The following is a 23,447-nucleotide window of genomic DNA, read 5'->3' as shown; positions in this document are numbered from 1 at the left end:
AACATAACGTGAGGGACTGCTGCAAATCTGGGTCCACATTTTAACAATCGACCCACGTGTTTGTGCGTAAAGTCAACAAGCATTGAGAGTATTTGAAGAAATCTGGACGATATGCAATAGATGTACACTTAGTCACACCCTTATGGACACCCTTACGCACACATGAGCACAGACGCATGCGCGCCCGCGGACACGCATGAGCTCACAGAGACAGCCTAAGACACAGTGAGCGAATGTGGCATTGAGGAGGAGATGTGGATTGACTGTGGGATCTATTTTTGGAGGGAGATGTCAGAGCTTTGAAAGCAATTATGTACAGATGCATAATAATGTGGAGGTACAGTCTGTTGTTCAACCGAATGCCAAACTTCAATGGGGGATTACGAAAAAGGAAAGATACAGAGAGAGAAAGTTTCACCCTTTGACGATAAGAGGAAGCATTCTCAGAACACTCCATAAAGATCAGTGATGTAAAATCAATGGGCGGGTCATCAGGTTTCACGTGTTGCCCGTTCTTCCCTTCCTGACGGAATTTAATAATCCCCTTTAAAGATGCTGTTTAAACCTTAGGGATGGATTGTTTTGTCAATAAGGCGGCTTTTATGAAAGTCTTAAAAGCATGGAGTGAAGTGTGGCGGGGCTACTTTAGAGAAGCAGCATCCACACACCCTGGATCAGGTTTCTGCGCCTGAGAGAAAAAAAAAAGAGCGAGAGCAAAATAAAGAGAGAGAACTGGATGACTGGCATGCTTCACTTCTCTGACAGCCAAGCCCGCCCATGTCAAGAGAAGTTGAAACTTGTTCAAGAAAAGCTCTGGATGATTGCTCTCTGTGCTCTTCGTGTGTAGTATCTGGCATGGTTCTTTTAGCTTGGGGGAAAATGTGACCCCTGACCCAGTAGGTATCTCGGAGAGGTGATATGCAACATTTTTACACTTACAAAAGCTAAATCACAAATGAGATCTTTGTGGTATCTCAGTTGTTTCATGTGGACCACAATTAGATTTAAATGAAATGCAAACAGACTTGTTTGAGAACAAAGATTGCAGTATAGTAGATGCTCGCAATAATGTATGCCAAAACATTTTCTCATCAAGCTACATTTACGACATAGCCTCTTTGTGTTGCAATAGAAGATAATGTGTGTATTCAAAAAAAAATCAACCCAAGCTCATTCTGAAAACGTAGTCCCGCGGATGTTTCTGGAGACTGCGATTTATGTAGCCAAAGGTACATATGGCTGCATTTAATTTTTTTTAAGCGAATGCTACGGTATGACACCGCTCCTTTTCTCGCTCGCCGACTGACCGCTTACCTCCGTGTCAAGAGCTTTTCCACAGCAACCAGTTTGTTTAGTTAGCTTGCCGTGTACGTAGGCGGAGTTGAGACGCAGAGAGGAGTTGACCATGATGACGACGACCAGGTTTGAGTCCAGGGAAGAGCGGTTCCAGAAATCAGGTAAGACAAAAACAGAATCCAAAAAATAAAGTGAACGAGTGAATAACAGGGTGAGAATGTGGTGAAATCCGAAAGCGTGGTAAACATCAGACGAGGGCTTTTCTTTTTTTTGGACAGCTTTTATAAATCGTTGCTTGGGTTTAGGGAAGTAAGCGGGTGGGCGGGTCAATCAGTAAAACTGTTTGGGTTTAGGGAAGGAGGAGGAGGATGGGTCGGCCGATTGGTCAGTCGCACAGTCAATCATTTAGTCATTCAGTCAGACAGATGGTCACTCGACAGTGGCCTCCGGTGGGTTTTCATAAGAACAGCGTAGGCGCAAACGGTGAAAAATAGCACAAAACAGTGAAAAAGTGCACACAGCAGCCTCTCACGAATTCATGAAAACAAAAACTGAACAAATATGTACCTCCCGGGACGTATTTCGCGGTCTCCAGAAACATCCACGGGACTACTTTTTTAGAATGAGCCTGGGTTGAAAAAAATTCTGAGATTTTCTTCTGGGTTTTCGCAATGTTTGCCCATATGAAACAATTCCGAACTGTAAGTGATTTGTTCTAAGAAATTTCAAAGACAAATCAATACTTATAACTAGGGACTCCATTAGTCACCCAAGTGTAACATTTGAGCAATAAAATGTTCCATTATAAGTGTTTCAGGATCTATCTGCTGTACAGTGATTTCTTAAACTGAGCATTCTTGGGAATCTGAGAGTGTCACTGTGCATGCATATGTATAAATGTGAGTTGTGTAAGTGTGTGCGCAAACAAGAGCAGCCCAAAGGACGTGAGCAGGTCTGGGTGAGATGAGCCATAGCCCATGTCCCGGAGCGGCCTTCACACAGCCTTCCTGTCAAGGTGCTTTAGCATGAATATCCGTGGCCTTTCAACAAAATACCAACACACCCTGGGGTCAAACCGCCAAACAAAAGACATATTTACACCAGCGAGACACAGGCATGCGGCCCAAACTACACCCTCAAAATCCCCCTGCTACATCAGGCAAAGATGGAGACATAGTGAAGAGCTCAGCTCCATGAAGCTGGGTGGATATAAGGATTGTTTGCCTTTCTGCACAGTTGGGCTCAGTCTGTTCTCAAGTGTTTGCTAACAATTCTGCCATACTGGAATTTCAGCACTTGCTCAGACCTGATCTCTGTGTTGTGTCAACAGCAGACAAGTTGGAGTGGTTCTGTGTGCGTGCATGTGTGCGTTTAGTCATGTGTAGTCATTGGTAATGTGCGTTGGACTGCGTGTGCATATGTGTGCACGTGCAAGCGAGATGAGCTTCGTTAAAATAGCTTCTTTGTCTCAGAGAGAATGTGTCTCTATATGTGTGCATGGATGGCTCTTTGGCTGCAAGTTGTTGTAGGATATGTTTGTCTCTATACATGCATTCGCACAGAGTCTGTGAACCATACAAGGGTGCCCCCCTCCCCCCCCCTCTTTTTCTCCCTCTGTCTTACATCATAACAGGCCCCAGGCACTGCCTGCATTTTTTCTTCTTTTCTGTACTTTTTATCATCTCTTTTGTGGCGGAATATGAACATGACAGACGGAGGGTGGATCGGCACTAGAGCATATTGGTTATGTTTATAAATCTAGGAACAGATTGGACCGCTGATTAGCGAGCCGACCACTGATTAGCTAATGAGCTTTTAGCATTACAGTGATTGCAAGGTCATGCTGAACTTCACCCCTCCAACAACAACCACAAAAAATAAGCATGATAGAACCAGCAATGCATCTATATGTTTAAGGTATTATGAATAAACTAAAACAATATATTAGCCATATTACTTTCTTTTAGAATGCTAAGAGTGACATCTTAGAAATTAGCTTCACCAAATGAAACTGCTGTCATGTTTAGACAAGCAGAACATTTGTCTTACTTTCTGATTTAGATTTTTAAACATCTTAACATATTTCTTGTAATACCTTACATTGCCTAATACATATCATGCTACATTAATCAAACAGTACTATGATTTTGTATATATCAGAATACTTGATCTGAAACAAGTATGATGATACCACAGGTTTTTTGTAATTGAAGTGACAAAACCTGTCAGATAACAAATCAAATCTTAAGCTTCCATTTATGGTCTCTAATGGTTATTCAAATTAGCATATCATTAGTTATTACTGACCTTATTCTTCAATGCAGAAGTATAATTTAGTTGCTAAAACTTCTGATTTAGTTGCCTATGGGAGAAATGACTGGAAATAATAAACGGCAGAAGACACAGAAACATCAACTGAGCCGAGACCTTCTTGCTGTGAGGCGACAGCACTACCAACTGCTCCACTGCTTCGCCCACAAAAGTAGAATAATATAATAAGAAAATATCAGTTTGCAACATCAAGCAGCGCAACTAGCTGTTTTTAATGAATGGAAGTGAATGAGACCATAAAGGCTGATTTATACTTCTGCGTCAAACGCCGGCGTATGCTACGGCGCTGACGCATAGCCCTTCATTGTGGCCATCGGTGTCACCGACGTGCACCTCTCAAAAAATGTAACTACACGTCGCAACAACACGTAGCGCAAGCTCTGTGATTGGTCGGCTTGGTAGCGCTGATGAGTCTGGGCGGGACCGAGAGCCGCGCGAATGGCGCGAGCGATTGTTTACAAGTGTGGAGTCCCGTGAAGGAGCTCCGGATGGAAAGTTTTGTTTTGTGTTTACCTCATAGTTAAAGTTGTTGCACGTCCGCCGGTTCCTGCCTCAAAATGAGCGAGTTTGAGTCACTTGTACATCCCGGAAGTGTTCAGGAAAAGCAAAACAGAAGCAAAGAAACTCGACACAGAGAAACATTTACACCTCACTGCCAACTAGCATTTCGGAAGTGTTAATGCAGACCAACAGAGACAGCGCGCAGAAGTATAAATGCACAGCCACGCGCGTTGCATGCGATCTGGGTTACGCCGGTCACTTGACGCAGAAGTATAAATCAGGCATTAGTCTCAAGCCATAAAGATTCAAATGGCTGTGCCCGTTCGTAGGTAAAGAATAAGGTTAATACCATAAGTTTTTATACTTAGTACATGGTTGGTAATGTGTCAAATCTTGTGTTAGGTCTTGTATGTGTGTCAATAGAACTGGTGGTGCCAGCACGCAGTGCCCGGCAGAGACCGCTGCAGTGACAGCTAGGCGGAGGACCCATTAAACCTGCTGCCGTGATGTCATTTCCTTTCTAATGGGCCTTGTGTTGCCACACACGGCTGCCAGTTAACGTTGCAACACTGTACGGTTGTTTGTTTACATGTTTGCTCAGACAGAAAGGCAGTGCCCTCTGGCCTAGCGATTGCCTGCGGCATCAGGCTACGTGAAGAGCCCTCCGAGATAGACGACAGCATGGAATGGAAAGCGTTCCAATGTTGTGTTTGTGAAGTGGGCATGTGATGGTGCCCTCCCTCACTGATGTGTTATTGCTCTCTTTCTCTTGCTCTCTCTGGATTGGGTGGGGAATCAGAAGAGAGCAGGCAGGCCACTTTCATGCCAAGAATGACCTCATAGTCCCCGACTCCAGAGGAGTGGGGAACTGTCTCTGAAGCATATCCAGCACCTCGCAGCAGTTGCACAGCACTTTGTTTTTCTGTGGTTGTTTTAATGCCGCAACAGAGGTTGATCACTGCAATGGTCTGCCATTGCCTCAAGCTGGAGATTATTTTGGTCTGAAGTCTGCATGCATGTTTTTGGCTGTGTTGTTATTTTGCACAAGTGGCAGTGACCACTGCTGCACCCCTCTCTGTTTCTCACAGACTGGCTATATGTTTATAAAGTGTGTTCCTCGGCCCCCAGGCTGTGGCCCCTTCTTTAAAAGAGGCTTTAGAGGGGACTTCACAGCTCTGTTAATGGAAAGGTTTCGACTTTGTTTGGTGAGAGAGGCTTGTGGGGGTGCACTGAGGTTGAGTTTGCTGAAGTAATAGCCAGCCTCTGTTGGAGGGGGGCTGATGCACCAGGGATTAGACCAGTCCCTACTTGAGACTTCCCTTTTATATCTCCTCTGTTTTCTTTGGGCAGGCACTTTTGCTCCGCTAGAGTGGCCAGGTAATCCCCGTCATCAAGAAAGTAAGGATTCTCTAGCCATGTACACATTGCAAAAAAAAAAAAAAAAAAACACCTGCATAAAATTCAGAAAAATGTGTGAATCAGTGAAGAAACATACCTGATTTTTTTGTATTGCGTTGCACCAGAGATGAGCTGCCATTGTTTTAAAGAAAATCATGATACTGTATTTCCATTTAATTTGTCAAAGAACTGAGGAAAAGTGTGTCATCCACCTTTAAGGCAAGGACACACCAAGCTGACGGTCGGCTGTTGGGCAGAATCAGTCCGGTTAGTTTGTTTGGTGAGTTTCATAGATCACCTGTCATTTGGTTGATGTTGGAGCGAATTGACCCGATCCAGCATGTACCCAGAAAGCATTTTTATGTTTGTAAAAGATGTCTAATAGACGTCTAAACATAGTCGTCTTAGTTAAAACAGGGCTAAATTTGGGCTTCCAGTGTAAACCTAATAGACGTCTAAGAATAGGCCAAAACTAGACTACTCATCAAATAAACAGAAATTAATGACTACACATATAAAGTCTGTCTAATCTGTCTATTTGATGACTAGTCCTGGTTTTTTGCTTTTTCTCAGACGTCAATTAGATTTCCACTAACAGCCCAAGTTTAGCTTTGTTTTAGCCCAGCTGTCTATGTTTAATTGTCTATTAGATGTCTATTAAACACAAAATTGTTTGCTGGGTAGAGTCAGCATCTACCGTCGGTGAAAGAGAGCGCTTGTATTGGTTATTTAGCAATAAATCAGGAACTTAGAACAAAAACTTGTAAACAAGTGACGAAATCAAACAAATTATTCAAGTCAAGAGCGAAAATAAAGAAGATTTTGCTGAATATTTCAAATATTTGAAAAAATATGAATTATTAAATTATTAGACATAAAAGTGTGTTAAATGCTGCTTTGTTTATGGTTTGTATGTGCACATCATAACCTCCGGCTGCTCTTTGTGAAATGAGAAAACAGACTACTGTCCCCTGCAGGTGCAGAACCTGTGGCTGCTGTTCGTTTGATGTGTGCATGACCAACTTTTTGGTGCAATGTAGATTTTGTCAGCGCTAGATCTTTGGCATCAGCTTGGTGTCCCTACCTTTATTTGTGGCATGTACATGGCTAATGCTTAAGCCTGGTTTATATTTCTGAGTTAAGTGATCAACGTGACCCATGGCGCATGCAATGTGTGTTGCCGTGCATTTATACATCTGCATGCTGTTTGTGTTGCTCTGCAATAACACATCCGAAATGCTAGCTGGCAGTGAGGTTTTTATGTTCCTCTGTGTCGAGTTTCTTCGCTGGTGTTTTGTTTTTTCTAAACACTTCATTATTGTACAAGTAGCTCAAACTCGCTCATTTTGAGGTGGGAACCGGCAGACGTGCCACTTTATTCATAAGGTAAACACAAAACAAAACTTTCCATCTGGAGCTCCTTCATGGGACTCGACACTTGTAAACACTCACTCCAATGGGTTCGCGTGGCTCTCAGTCCGGCCCACACTTGTTAGCGCTACCAAGCCGAACAATCACAAAGCTTGCACTATGCATTGTTGACACGTGTAGTTCTATTTTTTTAGAGAAGCGCGTCTGCGACGGCCACAGCAAGGGCTATGCGACTATGCGCAGGCTGCGCCGAAGCGTACACGTGCGCTTGATACAGAAATATAAATCAGAATTGATTCAGTTTTAGCAGAGTGGGGGCTTCTTATCGGATTCCACCATTGCATGCCATGTTCTAGGAGGGGGGAGTGTTATTAAGAATGTGAAAAAAGTGAGAAAGGCAGGAATATGCAGTGCGAGGGACAGATGAGGGGTGTGATGCGGCTGAATGGAATTGTCTGAGGTGAGAGATGCAAACGGGTGTTGGAAGTTTGTTCTGTATCTACACCCCGTTGGCCCTTGTCGGTCTCTAGCAACAGAAGATGTTAACACCACTCTGGGTCTAGGTTGCTGTGCACTGATTAAAAGGAGTGTGTAAATGTACGCATATGCATGTGTGTGTGCGAGAGCGGGTGGGTTGATGGGGGCAGGAGTGTAAATGGAATTTGTGCAGCAAACAGCTGGACTAGTTTATTTAAACACAAGCAGGCCATAGCGACTGACCCCAGACTGACTCTTTGAGAGGAGGAGCCGAGATGGACTTTTATGACTTAGGTTGAGATGAGATGTTCGTATTAATGACATTTACCTTGAGGCATTCCAACTTGTGAAGTACTAATTGCTTAAGTAAATGGATCTCTAGAGCAGACACCAATAATAATGTTGGTTTCACCAGAAGGGTCTTGATGCATAATTAGTTAGTTGAATTATAGCAGTGACAATCTAAGGGTGGGCACAGCTACTTTAAAAATGAAATTTGACAGTGTACAAGTTTAATATTATTTTTAAATTGCACTAAAAATTACAACCACTAAATAGAAGCAATATCAATTTACTGTGCACCTATTTGTCAGTCTCTGATTTACGAATTACCCTGGCATATGTTTTATGTGGCAGATGCTTTTCCATCCACAACAATTTATAATTTTATTTCTAATTTAATTGAATTAGATTAATAATTATTTAATTCTAATTTAACCTAAATTAATTATTAGAAACTATTACCACCAAAACGGTGGGTCTTTTGAATGAATGAACACATAATCACAGAAATTGATTAACTATTAAGCAGTTTCCAACTTAAAAACAACTTAAAAAGTTGGTTTTGTAAAAAATATTAGCCATTTCATGAAATAATTAGCTTTTTAATTTTAGTATTTTTGGAAAAAGTGTTTTTTATTTGATCAAATCATTAAATATCACTTAGGAATATTACATTGTGTGATGCGTGTTCGTAATGAGTGTACAAATGAAAATATCACTGCATTGTAATAAAGTACCTTGTCACTGAAAATGCTACAATGTTTTGAAAACAACAGAGCTAATCTGTAGTTTTTAGTTTTAGTCACCCCTTACTAAACTGATATAGGTGTCGTTACTTAATTTTAATCGATCATTATGCTGAACCCATAGCATCTTTTAGATGTTTTCTTTTAATGCATTTCATTTTTTTTGTGCTGGAGATTCCTGTAGAGCCACAGATGCAGATCTGAATCATCAGATCATTCTATTCCATTGGTATTACTGATATGCCTGTTTGTGGGTTTTTAATATACATGTAAATGTAGCTGAGTGTGTTGAAATGTGATTTCATGAGTGAATTTGGTCCTCCGTAGTCAAGCATGCACCCCCTCAAACAGTTTACATCTGAGAGAGAAGGAAACGAGCGAACGAAGGGGCATTTCTGAGAAAAACGGCATACTTCATATGCATTTAGATAGACATACTGAAATATAACCTTTTGTATCTTCAATCCGGATCTTTCCAGCAACACTTATTAAATTATTCCCTAATTGGTCACGCAACAAAGGCAGCTGATGAAAAAGACAATTTCTTGCTTTTAATTGGCCATTTCACGTGCCGTCCGTGCTACACCTGTGCGTTTGTAATGAGAGTGGGATATTAGCGAAGGCTCTGGCAGACCCGACAAAGATCAGATCAGCTGTCAGTGAAATCGGGAATGAGCAATAGTGCTCAAATGTGTTACGAAACCAACACTAACAGAATGAGAAGAACCTAGCGTCTATCAAAATCCATTTTAGCTCATAAACACTCTCATTTAAATCTTTTTTCCCTCATCCTTTTAGTGAGGCTCTGTATTTTTAACCTTTCCTTTTTTACCCTACTTTGGTGGTGCCACTAGTGGCATTTTGCTTTAAAATAACCCCCCATTGTCCCAAGCTGGGCTCAATAGTTGGCTTCATTGTGTGCCTATGGGAAGCAGAAACCGAACAGGCCATAAACGCAGTCCTATAGCAAGGAGAGGTCGCGCAAAGGTGAACTTTTACTCCTAATGGAGGCTCCAGCTTTAGCCTGGCCCGTATGGCTCTCTGCTCCTTTTGATTGCCTTCTTAACCGTCAGCGCCAGGGCGTCCGCCTGCCTCACAGAACAGAGCATGACCATTCTTTCTCTTTTTCCTCACACTCCTACCCCCCCTTTCCTCAACCCCACCACCTCTCCATCCCCCTGCCTGGTATTGTGTAGCACTTGTCCTTTGTTCCAGCTTTTGCCGCATCTGGCCTTAGATATAAGGAAGAACGGGAGAGGAAGCTTAAGATACCTTTAAAAAAGAAAGAACGGGCATTTCCACAAAAAAAGGGAGCAGAAAAAAGGCAGAAAGAGAGCGAGGGAGGAAAATCCAAACAGCAGAGGTCAGCAGATAGACAACAGTGCCCCCCCTTTGACCCTAGCCTGAGATGAAGGCAGTAAAAGGAATGCCTAGTCTAAGACTCCCCCTGCTCTCCAGCCCACTGCTGGTGATAAAACTCCAGACATTCTCTCATTTGATGGTGCACTGCCATGTCAGTACATTCCTCCCCAATCTTTTTTTTTTTTTTTTTAGCCTTTAAGGTGATGTCGTTGAGTGATATTGGTGACATATATATAAAAGAAAAGTTTTGGTCTCTGGTAAAATGCAATGTATGCAAAAAAAAAAAAAAAAAAAACTCCACAAAAGCCTTTACATTACAGTAATTTTACCATGGGGTAAAGATGATGAGTGCCTAAAAGTTACCTTGATGTAAAGGTAATGCCTAAAAGTTACCTTAATGCAAAGGTAAATTGAAAAAGAACTGTCTGGAGGGGCTTAACAACACTGTTCAATATTTATTTTGTTTCTTTTAATAGCAATCATAATTATTAAAATAATAATATATTATTTATAATAAAATAAATAATTATATTAATAATTTATCAGTAGTAATAAATAACAATCATGTTCTGACAATACAAACTGTAGTGTGGCTGATATAATCCAAATTGAGAATTGTATTGAAAAAAATCGGAATTGTCCATTTTAAAACTGAGAAGCATGAAGCTTAGCAGATGCCTCTGTGAACGTTTTTCGTCTCCAAGTTTTGCTCTCTCTTTATTCCCCCTTTTCTTGTTCTCTCCCTTCACCCCAAGCACACCTCCCTTACTTTTTCTCAGCCTGAAAAGAGGAGCAGAGCTATTGTTTCCTTAAAAGTCTACTAATTCCCCCCTCAAAGGATGAAATGGAAGTGTCCAACTGTGGTAACAGCAGGAGGACATAAATCAAGTTGGAACCTCTGAGCTTAGTCTCCTGGAGGTGACCAGGGTCACAGGGTCACTAGAGGGGATTTGGGCACAATAAGGCCAAAGCATTGCAGTGTATGGTGCAAGTAGGTCGGGGTCAGAAGCTATAGAGGCCAGATATGTTTTTATCCAAAATGGTATGCACAATATGCTGTGTATGCAGTTGTTTATTCAGCGAGGTAAAAAAAAAAAACCCTCATTTAAGTCACTGTTTCATTATTCTCCCTCTAGGGAGACGCAAGGAAAAAGAAAACATGACTTTTATTGGTGCTCTCAGACAATGCAACACTTTTTCTGTTAGCAAACATTTCCTAAACACATTAATTCCTGTGGTGCATATCAACTGTGTTACATCTGGCATCAGGATTTGAATCTTTCAGTGGTTTAAAATAATGTTCGTAAAAAAAGGAAAAGGAGTCTCTTAAACTGCACTGAGAAAAACACCACTTTCCTCAAAGTGCTTTTGAGCCCTTTGCTTAGCAGGCGATATATATTAAGCCAGCGCAAGTTTGTACAAGTCATAATCTTTGTGAACATTTCTGTGTTATGGAACAACTCTCCTGACACTCCCACTGGAGCACTTGAGGATTAGAGCAAAAAAAATCCCCCAATTACCCATCTGATTAGTTATCTGGGCTGATCTGGACAGCAGCAGGCTTGGACGTGACTGCATTTACACACAGCACAAACACCAAAAGTCACTTTTAAATCAAAAGTTGCATCTTTTTGTTTTGTTTTTTTACAGGTTCATTAACGCAAGAAGAAGAATAGTGCAGCCCATGATCGACCAATCCAACCGAGCAGGCAAGTCCCCCATAGTTTCTGTATTCAAGTCCCGCAGGCGAAAGCCCCCTGCAAGCTATGCACCCGGAGGCCCACCTGCCGGTAAATACTTAGCCCAGCCTGGATGTCAACAATGATTGACCACTAAAATCCATCTAATTAACCCAAAGCACTAATCATGCTGACTTGGGCGCTACATAACCCAATGACGAAGAGAAGCAAGCGAACATACGATGGGTTGTAGTATTGAAACAATAACTACAGCTGGATTCTTTTACTTTTTAAACTCATTATCCTACAAAGGCGGATAGTGGAGAACAATTTGATCAAGTAAAGATATGAATCTATTTTTTTTCTCCTTTTTTGTGGCCATGTTTGTCTTCCAGCACAGTTTCTTTCAGCTAGTGAGCAGTGCCCCTGGTGCATGGCTTGTTGTGGACTGCTGTAAAGTTTATTACCTGTAATAGGGTTCAGGGGGCAGGGTTGCATTAGGGACTCAGTAAAGTTCAAAAGCATTCAGTGGGCTTGAGCTGTTGCTTTTGACCAAATAACCTCCCCAGCACACACACGCACAAATTCAACAGCTTGAACACACGGTAAGTCTATCTGAATTAGCTTGTATGGGGAAATAAAATAACACATATTTATATTATACAGTTTCACCGAGTGTCTAAAAATGTTTCCCGTGCCTATAGGATACAGGATTAGTTCTTTGATCCCAGTGCTTAAGCTTCATTGGGCATGTTCTGTCAAGTGTTGTATCTCTCACGAAACCCCAAGAAACTGTGCGAAATGCCCCAGTCTGCATGTACGTTAACAGATGATGTTTCTCCTGCTACTGAAACTTAATTAAAAACACTAATTGACCACTCTTCATTTCCCCCGCATTCCCTCACCATGCTTTCCTGCAGTAAGTCAAGGAGCTCCCTACAACCCAGATGGTCAACCCATGGGAGGCTTCGTGATGGACGGCCAGCAGCACATGGGAATCAGACCACCTGGTAAGACCTTGGCGTGTCTTCTCCTCTGACATCTCCCACCTTCCCACAACCCCCCAACTACATCCTTCTGAATTTTAGACTGAGAATCTTGGCTAGCACAGGTGTGGTCCAATACATTACCCCCTCTTTTGTCCCTTTACAGTTTTTATTTTAGCTTTCAAATACCCATCTTTCTAGAATTTGCTGTGCATTCTGAATCTAAGCCTATTCTACCCTGTGCAACTGGTCACTGTTGCTAACCACTCATCCCCTCCTACCTCACAAGTTAAGCTGCAGGATTTGTCCAAAGCCAGGCTTCCTTCCAACCTTTAGCCTTTGAATGCATTATTTACTTGTTTGTTTACTTATGTTGTCTTATTTGTACCATATGGTGTTTCTTCTCCTTTCTTTTAATAAATGGGGATTTGTGCTTTTGTTTCTTGAACTCCTGTCTCTGAGCCATGGTCTGTTTATTTTCTCATCTTTCGGCATCTTCTTCTTCGATTGTTTTCTCTCCTTCTAGGGCCTATGAGTGGGATGGGAATGAATATGGGCATGGAGGGACAGTGGCACTACATGTAACCTTCTAGTTAACCAATCGCAAAGCAATGGGGGAAGTAAGTACAAAAGCAGGGTCATTAACCATCCTTGAATTTTGTCATGTGTTTAGCAATTAATTTGATTTGCTTTAGCAAAAAAAAAAAATGGGAGAAAATTGTCTTTTGAACTGAACAACACGCTGCTTTTTCCTGCTTATCAATACTAATATTTCCTGGTCCTGTGGGTGAAAAGCTTTGAGCAAGGTGTTTATGTGCTGTGTAATCCATGCCTCTTTTATTTCTGCACATTTCTGGCCATGTTACTAAACAGTGCATAGAGTCATATAGAAAGGGGAAAATAAGTGTGGGCGAGTGAGAGAGAGACCGACGAGAAGGAATAGCTGTGTGGGGAAGGAGGCAAATGGAGGGTGGGGGGATTGAGATTGGGGTTTTGGTCGGAGAAGGGGAGGGGTGTGTTACCATAGCAACAGACTGATTGGCAAAATGTAAGCAGTCTGCAGCAGTGCAAGGAGAGAAAAGTGCATGTCCCCAAAGTGTCATAAATCTGTCTCCCTACAGTTGATGCATGAGTTACATTTATACACCAACCTGCAAGGCAATGCACAAAGAATCGCTCTCTCGCCCCACAGCCAACACATAGCCACACATTTGAAAATTATGTCAGCCTTGCATGGAATTTTTAGGTGGAGCTGGTTTTATCGACCCTGACTTGGTCCACTATTTTCTTGTCTGTCTTTCCTAATAGGATTACTAATGGCAAAGGCAGGGAAGATGAAGAAGTGCAAAATGGAGGTGTGCACAGCAGGGTACACAGCTTAGTCCAGCCTAATTGACTATATCCAAATTAAATATGCCATCACAAGCGGTGTGACAAATGGATTTGACTTATTCGGTATACAAAAATAGCGATCATTAATGCAGCCAAGCACAGAATGCCTCTGTTGTCAAAGATACTCTCTCGACTTCACTGTCTTTAACCACGAGACACAGGATGATAACACAAGCTCTGTGCTGTAAAACGTCACGTCCCCGCTTTGTGTGCATGTCTAAACACTGAGAGTGTTTCCCGGTGTCCAAATGGCTGCTTACAGCAGCTGCTGTAGTTCCCAGAAGACACAAGAGAAACCTGCTTTAAACAGCCTCAATTTGCTTGCCGAATTCTGTAATTGGGCCGCGTGTGGAATCTTAGATGAGATGGGTTGAGGGGAAAAAGAGAGCAAGAGAGAGGGGGAAATGAGGAAGGAAAAAGAGGCAGAGTGTGACAGAAATATGTCGCCATGGTGAAGAAATGCCTGGTCTTTATGGCTTCATCACTGAAATTTCCTAGCTTGTCTAATTTGAATATTGTTACTATAGTTTCTAGGTCAATTAAATATAAGTGATGTGTTTTATACTTTGCGACCAATTAAATTAATAGGTTATTACAAAAAAAAACGTTATCTTATTTGATTAAGAGACCAAGGCTTCATTATATTTTATAAGCAATTTTCATTAGTTGAGGAATTCTCCTCAAGGCGAGATTAAGCAGTTATTTGCTGGGAAGTCCCAAGACTTGAAATTAAGGTGTTCCACGCAGTCACACTGCAACATTACTTAAAACCAAAGCCAATTAAACCTACTTAGCAAAGCGTTATGCTTTCTGCCCATGACGATTATAGAGCTTATAGCTCTCCGAAACAATACACCTGTCAGCGTGGATAAAGCCTAGCTACTCAAGCAGAAGAGGGTGAGCCTTTGATAAGCGAGGGAAAGACTGTTTTATGACCATTTTCCCCATACCGCTCTTTGTGTTTCTTCAACAAAATTAGCCAAGGGTGGCCAAAATTTTTTCATTTTAATTTCAAGACAATAGTGAATGCAGAGAGCATTAATTATGGGCATATGGACAAAAATGTTGCCCTCCCCGTCCATACTTGAACGCAGCTGGTATGCTTTGGTGAGCTGGAAGCTCTGCTGGAGACTCCTTTGTCCGAAATTTCATTCCTCCCATTCATTAAGCAGAAGTTTGTTAACCTTTTGCAGGGTCAAGGTACCCATTTTTCTGCTCTGAACTTTTACTTTTAAAGGGGGAAAGGGTCTTCAGGGATTTGCCTGCTGTATTGTGTATGTTAAACATCCCCTGTTGATTCGGTCCCATGGCACCTCTGAAAATAGACAGGCAAGGAACTCAATGTATTGATTGACTTATTAAGTGAAAAACCGCATTTGCAATGTGTGCCCTTTTCACATCCGAGCATTGCTTTTCTGATAGAGCGGATGTTTTCCTACCTCGCCAAGCAGCGTTTTCAAGGATTGAAATCAAATAGAGCTGATGACCCCTCAAAAGCTTGGGTCAGGCCTTTTAGTAGTAAATAATTGCAGGGGCATACAGATTACCACTTCACATGCTAGTACAAAACAACAACCATTCTGAGGCTGAAGCCTGAAAACATATAACCAGAGCAACAACAAAAGGGCTTTTTATTTGTACCCCTTTGAACCTGAGCTTGATTTGTTGCTCTGTATTGCTGCTGTCACAGGGTTAGTGGCCTTTCTGCTCATGGCACGTGCACGCACCCAGGTGAGGCCTCTCAAGTGACGGCCTTTGTAAATTTTCACCTTTCGTCTTTAATTTAAGCACAATGGTGGCGTTTCTCTGAGGGGCTCTCAGAGCGAGCCACAGACCTTTGCTCATTGTGTTTAAAGTGAGATAAGTGAGGGGAGAACATAGAATAAAGGCATGGCTTATTCTACCTCATTTGTCATTGTTGTGGCTTCCTCTGGCATAAAGACTTGGCCCGTGCTTAGGACACAGCACAGCCTATTTTCACCTACCAGCCGTTTAGTGTTAGATTTCACATATGTAGGTATTGGTGTTATTTGAAAATTAAAACCATTCCTAGAGTGTGATTAAAAGGTTAATAAAGAGTAGATGCATCCGTGTCTGTCCTCTAATAAATAAGGCCCCGTTTACACTAATGCGTTTTAGTTTGAAAACGCATAAGTTTTGCTACGGTTACGCCATCCGTCCACACTACGCCGGAGTTCTCGAGCGCCGAAAACGAAGCGTTTCGAAAACACTGGAGAGGCCGTTTTCATTCTGAAACGCTGCTGCTCCGTCTCAGTGTGGATGAGCAAAAACGGAGACATCTGAAAACGGAGGCGGGGCTGCCGACATTCGACTCTCTGATTGGGGCTTTTCCTCAATATTAAGTAGCCTAACACACACAGTTCAGTCCTGCATTCTCTCCTTGTAAGTTCAGACTTCGCAAGTTTGATCAAGGCTGCAGTCTCTTCTTCTCAGTTTGATATGGAAAGCAGACTATACCGAGAACACGGGTAAATCTTCAAAGGGAACAGTGTACTTTATAGCTTCATTCACATCGCCCTGGCTACGTTGTTTCACTTTCTCAACAATAAAATATAAACATGATTTAAGGAACTGCCTATTTTTATTTTAATATTGGCAACTTAGACAGCAGAAATGTTGAGGCGTCGTGCTGCATGAGTGTCATCTTCACTGTGTGGATATTTATAACAAAACGGAGCCTATAACAACTGCCTCCTTTCAATTTCAGTGAAAATACGAAACACCCTCTCTTTTGCTGAATATCAGTTTTAATTATCGATAATGGCCATTATAAAAGTATAACATACAATAAGTTTATACATTATAGGAAATTAAGGCAAGCGATCAGTCAATATACAGAATAGGCTACGTGGTTACATTAATCATTAACTTATCTTTGCGCTCAGCCAAAACACGTTACCTGAGAACAAGTAATAGATTCCAATGACCAAAGTCAGGGAATATGTCGTTAGATAAAGACAACAAGATGAATGAAATATCCCGTTTAATAAATATAGTGAGATTAGATCCAGCGGGAGATGCTTGACGAGAAGTCCGACTAGCACAGCTCTCATCTGGGTAGATGGGCTGCAGCGCTTGACAAAGAGTGTCTGTGTGGTCATGTGATGTGCGTTTTCAGCGTTTTGGTGTGGACGGAGAGCAGTTCAGAAACGCTGGGTAAAACGCGAGTGTGGACGTGGATCGTTTTCATTCTAAAACGCCGTTTTAAAACTAAAACGCACAAGTGTAAACGGGGCCTAAGTCAATTGTATAATATAGGCACATCATAGTGACTTATTGAGCGGTGGGCAAATAATATATAGATTTCATCATAGCGTTGTACTCCTAGACGGATATAAAATGTGCAAATAAAGCATAACAACAGTTACATATCGACCTTCTGGTTGACCTTAGTGAGGGACAACCTTCCGGTTGACTAGTCGGGTATGAATGTGGCAGATTCCAGACCTGATGGATATGGCATTGAGTACGGATCCCCACTGCAGGCAGCAGCAAAGTGCCGTGTTCAGGCCAGTGAGTTAGTCCCTAGAGAGCCACCCAGTCCCACTACACAGATTCCTCATCTAGTCTCTTTCCATGCTTCACAGAGGACAGTCCTCTCATACATGCACATGGCTCATATGCTTTTTGCTGCTGTAAATGCAAAGTGAAACATTCCTTGTAAAGGAAACCTTTGGCTTGATGACCTCCCACAACATATTACAGATACTGCAATGAATGACTCTCTGACTAAAGCGTCAACAGTAATCGCTATAATCTTCTCTGTTTTTTTCTTTCCTAGGACTACAGAGCATGCCAGGGGATTACCTGTCACACAGTGGCCCGGTGGCGATGGCAATGGGGCAACCAGGCTACAGCGCTTCCCAGATGCCCCACCACCCTGCTCAGTTGCGGCACGGCCCTCCCATGCGTTCATACATCCCTGGACACCTCCATCACCCGGCGATGTTAATGCACGGAGGACCGCCTCACCCTGCCATGCCCATGTCAGCCTCAAGCCCCCCAATGTTCAATCCAGGAGATCCAACAATGGGAGGACAATACATGGACATACATGCCCAGTAATTTACTAAAACGGATTCTTTAAATGACTGCAATGGACAGACGAGGATGCTGCGATTGGTTTTTTTGGGGGCTTCCAAAGCACCGATTACATACTGACTTTTTTTTTACAGAGACTAGGGAGCTTGCATCTTGGCTAGAGTTTTGGACCAAGAAAGAAGCCAATTTCTGTAAACTCTGAGACACTTTAAAAGGAGGTGCCCTTTGCATAGACGCAAAAAGAGAAAGAAAATTTGAATTTATTACTATATCAGCCTCTAAAGGGGAGGGATGAGGACATACTGTATACTGTTGTAAAACTGCATTGGACTTTCATAAGAACTGGGAAAAAAAGTATTGTAAATGCTATCGTATTGTTCTGCATATTATGTTGTTTCTAATAGATTTTTTTAAAAAAGGATGTGAACTTTTTTTCTTTCCACACTATGTGTGTGCCATCTCCATAAACTTTTGGCCTCCTTCATAAATCACTTTGCGTTTAAACCAGAAAAAGAAAAAATATATGTGAATAAATCAATAATTCATTGAATACATGTTTGCCAGGCCATTTTTTTTCCTTGTCCTGTAAGGGAGCGGATATTCCATGACCCGTCTTGGCCTTGAGAAGAAACCGAGTGATATCTACCTGTCTGAGCCACATCGTCCTGCCTTTGGGAGGTCTCCATTTTGCATTCCCAGTCTGTACAACAGAACTGGGCCCATATCATCATTGGAATCAATGAAAATTATTTTCACTTACCTTTACTGGATGTGTGAGACACTGAATGTGAAGAACAAGCCTGTGTGAGGAATTGTGCATTTGTGTGTGTGTGTGTGTATGTGTGTAACCCATTAAACTTTAAGAGCTCAAATTGTTTGGGAATTAGGACCCATAAATGCTTTTAATTAAGCCAACCTGTTTGGGGGACATGGGTTTAACTTGTTGCTATCACTTGTTTAAATTTTGAAGAGTTTATGTATACACTATAAATGAATAAATTTTGTGTAAAAAAAAAAAAAAAAGGGGAACGTGAGATATTTTATATATTCATGTTTCGGCCCAGTTAGATTTTAGATCAGGCTGCTTTACCAGCGCTTGTCCTCTGAAAGCTGCAACAACAGGTTTTTTTTTTTTTTATTCTGTTTTTTACATATTCTCCATTTTTACTGAATATAACATTAAAATTGTGAAATGCTACATTTTATATAACACTACATTTAAAGCTATTTATTTTCCATTTCTGCCTTTTGCTACTCAGTAAGAGTAGCATTTAAATGAGCATAAAATTTATTATTTGTGCAAAATTCCACATTTTCCTTGAGAATCCACAAATTCAAAAGTCCATATAAAAATGATCCTCATTAGTTAATTTTTTGTTAGTTAATTTTTAATTATTTATATTAATTGTTATTAATTTAATGTTCATAATGTTTTTATTCATGTCCCACTTACAATCTTCGTTTTAAATGAAACTTCTAATCTTTTTTCCCAGACTATTCTACTTTTTATAATTTTTTTTTGTGATATGATTGAGAATATAAAGCCATAGCCTACCTTATGATGGCGCTTGAATCAAACTTCATGGTTATATGAACCACCTATATTCATCCAAGGATTAATTTGAGACATTTTAAGACTAGGTCTTCAGGTTTATCTCATCCTTGGGTCACGCCTTTCACTGCAGTGTCCACAGAGCAATTAAGTTCTGAACAACACAAATGAACAGGTTATTTTGTAAGTTGCACGTAATTACATTAGTTTTGTATTGTAATTAATTATAATAACAGAAGTTACACGAACGCGGTAATATGAGGTGTGAACATGAAGCCCTAATGGACAAGGTGAGTGATAAATATCAAAAGGATACACACCACACGCTAAAGTAGACAGAAATGACGTTTTTTTTTTCTAAAATGCTGCATGTTCAACTTTCGATGGCTTGCTAATGTGCAACAAATGTGCGGCCTACTAGAAAGAGGCTCAAACAGGGGGCTAGATGAGGTGGAGGGACGGATAAAGGAAGAATTATCCCCCGTTTAGCATTAAAATTCATTTAGATAAAATTGCCACAAACACTTAAATGGGAAGATTAGTTCCCCCTCACGCCTTATTTCACCCACTCAATGGCTCCGTCAAGAGCGCTTGAAACGGCATTATCCAGACGACGGCTGTTTCCAAGCTACCCGCTAAAACCAAACGCTTAAATAATGCTGAACTCGACACAGCTAGGCTAATCGAAATGTATGTTTGGGTTACGATAGATTCGGTAAGGAAATGTTGTATTCACGTGGGAATTCTGAAATAACCAGCTAGTAACTCTATGGGTGACGCCAGGTTAAACTACACTCCCATAATAAATCAATAAGTTCCCTTTTTCCAAACCCGTTCTTGAGTTTTCTATCGCCATTGTGTTTTTATTACCTTCCCTTTGCTGAATGTTTCGCTCTCAAGCAACGTTGAACAGTGGCGACGCTTTAATGACACCGTTTCAGCTCCTCAGATCTGAATTCCTCCACCGTTCGCCATTCGGTGCTCTGGAGACACAGGCAGAGATAAATCCCATGTTTGACTGCCATCTTTAGGGGATCTGGAAAACTGTCCTTAAGGGAGTGTATATTTAATAAATGTTTGACGTTTATCGAGATACTTCAAAGTTATCAGTTACTAAAATTATATAGGCTATGTATTTAAAAATAAAAATAGTACATATATATATATATATATATACCCAGACAGCACACATACGTTGGGCCGACGTCGGCCGAAGGTCAACACGTCGGCCCCTTTAATTCTAACATCGGTATATGGTCGGCCAAACATACGCATGATCGTTCGGTCGTGTGTTCTATTGTTCCAGCTCAACAAACGTCGGCTCTGCGTCGGTTAACGACCAGAGGCCGACGAAGCACTTCATAAGCACTTGATCTCTCATGCCCATGAAAGAATCCGGCAACATATTTGGTTTACAAGTAAGTTTTTGCGTGCATAATAAATTAGACAAACGCCATGCATCATGTGAACTGCGTCGGTCGGTCCAGCTTTAAATAGCCTGCATTAATGCAGTAAAACTGACCAAAATGCCTACAATACATGATTTCAATTCATTAAAATATAAAAAGTTTTATTGTTATGCTTTAATAATGAAAACGTTGTTTTTTTCTGGTGTTAACTGCTGTTTGCTTTTTTTTTTATTGTGGCTTTTTCTAATACATTTTTCCCAGTGTAAAAATCAAGTATGTTCTGCATTTCGGCTGTTTAATTAAAATAAACACCTTTTTACAGAGTGACATCTTTGTTTTATATATACTTGCATTTATATTTATTGGTTATTTATTTTTGACAGTGAATGCACAAATAAAGTGTTTGTTTTGTAACAGTTTAGTAGGCTATAAAGCTCGTCTTAAAGATAATAGCGTATATAAAACTGCTAAATACATTTTAAATTCAAGATATAAAATACAAGGTTATTATTTAAATTGTCTATGGAGTGATCATGTTTATAAATGTAATACTGCAAGACTTTAATGTGCGCGCGCGCGTCTTGCTTCCAACACTGGAGCGGAGGGGATGTTGCTATGGGAAACGAAGCTACAACACGACACGACACCACCTGAAAGACACAACACGACTTCTCTCAAGCTGCCGTTTTGACTGTTTTCAGGTAAGTTTAGTCCCTAAAACAAAGCAAATACTACATAAAACTGTTCCTCACACTTTTATTATTGGCAATTGATGAATATTCAGTTGAATATTATGTTATATAAGAGTGGTAAGTCTTCGTAAAAGTCCGTTAGCATATTAGCACTGGTAACGTTAGCGTCGGGGTAATATTACGTTAACTTACTTAATGTTAGCTCTTGTTAAACTTGTTTGTTAAAGTTTTGGCTTTTATTTATTCTTTATGTGTAGATGAGAGGTTTTGTCAATGTTTTATTGAATGCACTCGATATGTAGTCTAAAATACGCATTGTAACGTTACTGTAAAGGACCGTGAATCAAAAGTTCAATCGTGTTTTGATATTTCATGCATGGTATCTTAAACTAAATGTTAAGTAAAAAAGTGTTCTGTGGTTTCAGGAGTGAGAGAATAACCTCCTGCTACAGAAAATATAACACAAGATTCCTAAATTTCTGAAGGGAGCTGATCACAGAGATACAGGAAAGACAGGTAACTTTAAGCATAGGATTAATTCATATGAATTTCCATTGCACATCATTATGCACATGTTACATGTCTATATATTATGCATCTGTTACTTGTCTTTATTGCAGTTGTTTTAAGAAAGTTTTGACATTGAAACATGTTAGTGGTATTAAATTTCACATCACATGATTCTTCAGAACTTAGTAAATATATAGATTTGCTGCTAATGAAGTAATATTTGTGATTTTCATTTTGTTTAATTTTTTATGATTAATTGATTTATTAAATCTTAGAAAAAAGTTTACACTAAATTATTTGTCATCACATCTGTTTTTAGCATTGATAGCAATCCGAAATGTTTCTTGAGCAGCAAATCAGCACCATTTGATAATCACCATTATATTAGTTCAACCTCAAGCACTAAATCAACATCTTAAAAAAAGATTTCTGAAAGATCAAGTGACACTGAAGACTTGAGTAATGATGCTGAAAATTTAGCTTTACATCATAGCTATGAATTACATGTATATTTACACTGTTCACCCATCCCTTACACCTTAACTCATCCTTAAGTCAATTTAAGCCCTAAATGAATAATTTTTGATTTGTACAGGCATGATATGCAACTTGTATTCAGTCGTTTTGTTTTTTCTTTCTTTTGCTTTTGTTTTCCACATCAACTGAAAAGGAGGTCTAAGTTTAACCTAAGTGCCGTGTTGCTGATGAACATCTTTATATGTAAGTATATTTTTGACTGACTGCCAGACACTTGTCAAACAGTGATGAGCAAACGAATGGCCGTTCTTTTAAAAAGATCAGGGAGGTGCATGTCTGGAGATTAATATACATTTTAATTCAAAATTGATTTATCTGGAAATATTTCATAATGTTTTGAGATATGTGCCCTATATGCATTTAGATGTCCATGCATGTTTAAAATACTTTTAAATTTAACAATGGCTGCAAGTTATAAAAACATAAACAAACACAAAAATGTTAAAGTAAATTGAGAAAACATTTTCATCAGTTTGACAACAAGTAGATCAGCTCCTGACAGACATGTTAACAGATCAGTTTAACTCTTATTAAATTCATTCATTCATTCATTCATTCATTCATTCATTCATTCATTTTCTTTTCTGCTTAATCCCTTTATTAATCTGGGGTAACCACAGCGGAATGAACTGTCAACTTATCCAGCATATGTTTTACGCAGTGGATGCCCTTCCAGCTGCAAGCCATCACTGGGAAACAACCATATACGCTTGTTCTCACTCATACACTACAGACAATTTAGCCTACCCAATTCACCTGTACCCCATGTCTTTGGACTTGTAGGCAAAACCGGAGCACCCAGAGAAAACCCACCAAACGCAGAGAGAATTTGCAAACTACACACAGAAATGCCTGCTGATCCAG

The 23,447-nt window shown here is 40.5% G+C and overlaps 1 protein-coding gene and 1 long non-coding RNA gene across 5 annotated transcripts in view; one reads left to right on the top strand and one right to left on the bottom strand.

The window, feature by feature from the left end:
* LOC141377105 (uncharacterized) overlaps positions 1-20,690 on the bottom strand; it is a 71,326-nt gene extending 50,636 nt beyond the window's left edge. The window contains exons 1-2 of one of the 2 annotated variants that reach the window (XR_012389112.1): positions 20,306-20,546; positions 19,439-19,589 (exon numbers count right to left, since the gene is read on the bottom strand). This is a non-coding gene — a long non-coding RNA (uncharacterized lncRNA). Of the gene's footprint in view, positions 1-18,352; positions 19,590-20,305 lie in introns of those variants that run through there. The other variant, XR_012389111.1, reaches the window with a different exon arrangement.
* Positions 1-23,447, top strand: part of meis1b (Meis homeobox 1 b) — a 605,459-nt gene that overhangs the window by 60,585 nt on the left and 521,427 nt on the right. The window contains exons 10-13 of one of the 3 annotated variants that reach the window (NM_131893.2): positions 11,415-11,473; positions 12,364-12,453; positions 12,956-13,049; positions 17,624-18,433. The exons of 1 other annotated variant lie outside the window; for it this stretch is intronic. In NM_131893.2, coding sequence (NP_571968.1) covers positions 11,415-11,473; positions 12,364-12,453; positions 12,956-13,014 — 208 coding nt within the window. In that variant the 3' untranslated portion in view covers positions 13,015-13,049; positions 17,624-18,433. Of the gene's footprint in view, positions 1-11,414; positions 11,474-12,363; positions 12,454-12,955; positions 13,050-17,623; positions 18,434-23,447 lie in introns of those variants that run through there. One more of the 3 variants, XM_073919203.1, reaches the window with a different exon arrangement.

Source organism: Danio rerio, chromosome 13 (assembly GCF_049306965.1).
Source record: "Danio rerio strain Tuebingen ecotype United States chromosome 13, GRCz12tu, whole genome shotgun sequence".
NCBI classification, from domain to species: domain Eukaryota; kingdom Metazoa; phylum Chordata; class Actinopteri; order Cypriniformes; family Danionidae; genus Danio; species Danio rerio.
Note: the sequence above shows the minus strand (reverse complement) of the source record. Positions and strands in the feature narration are given on the sequence as shown.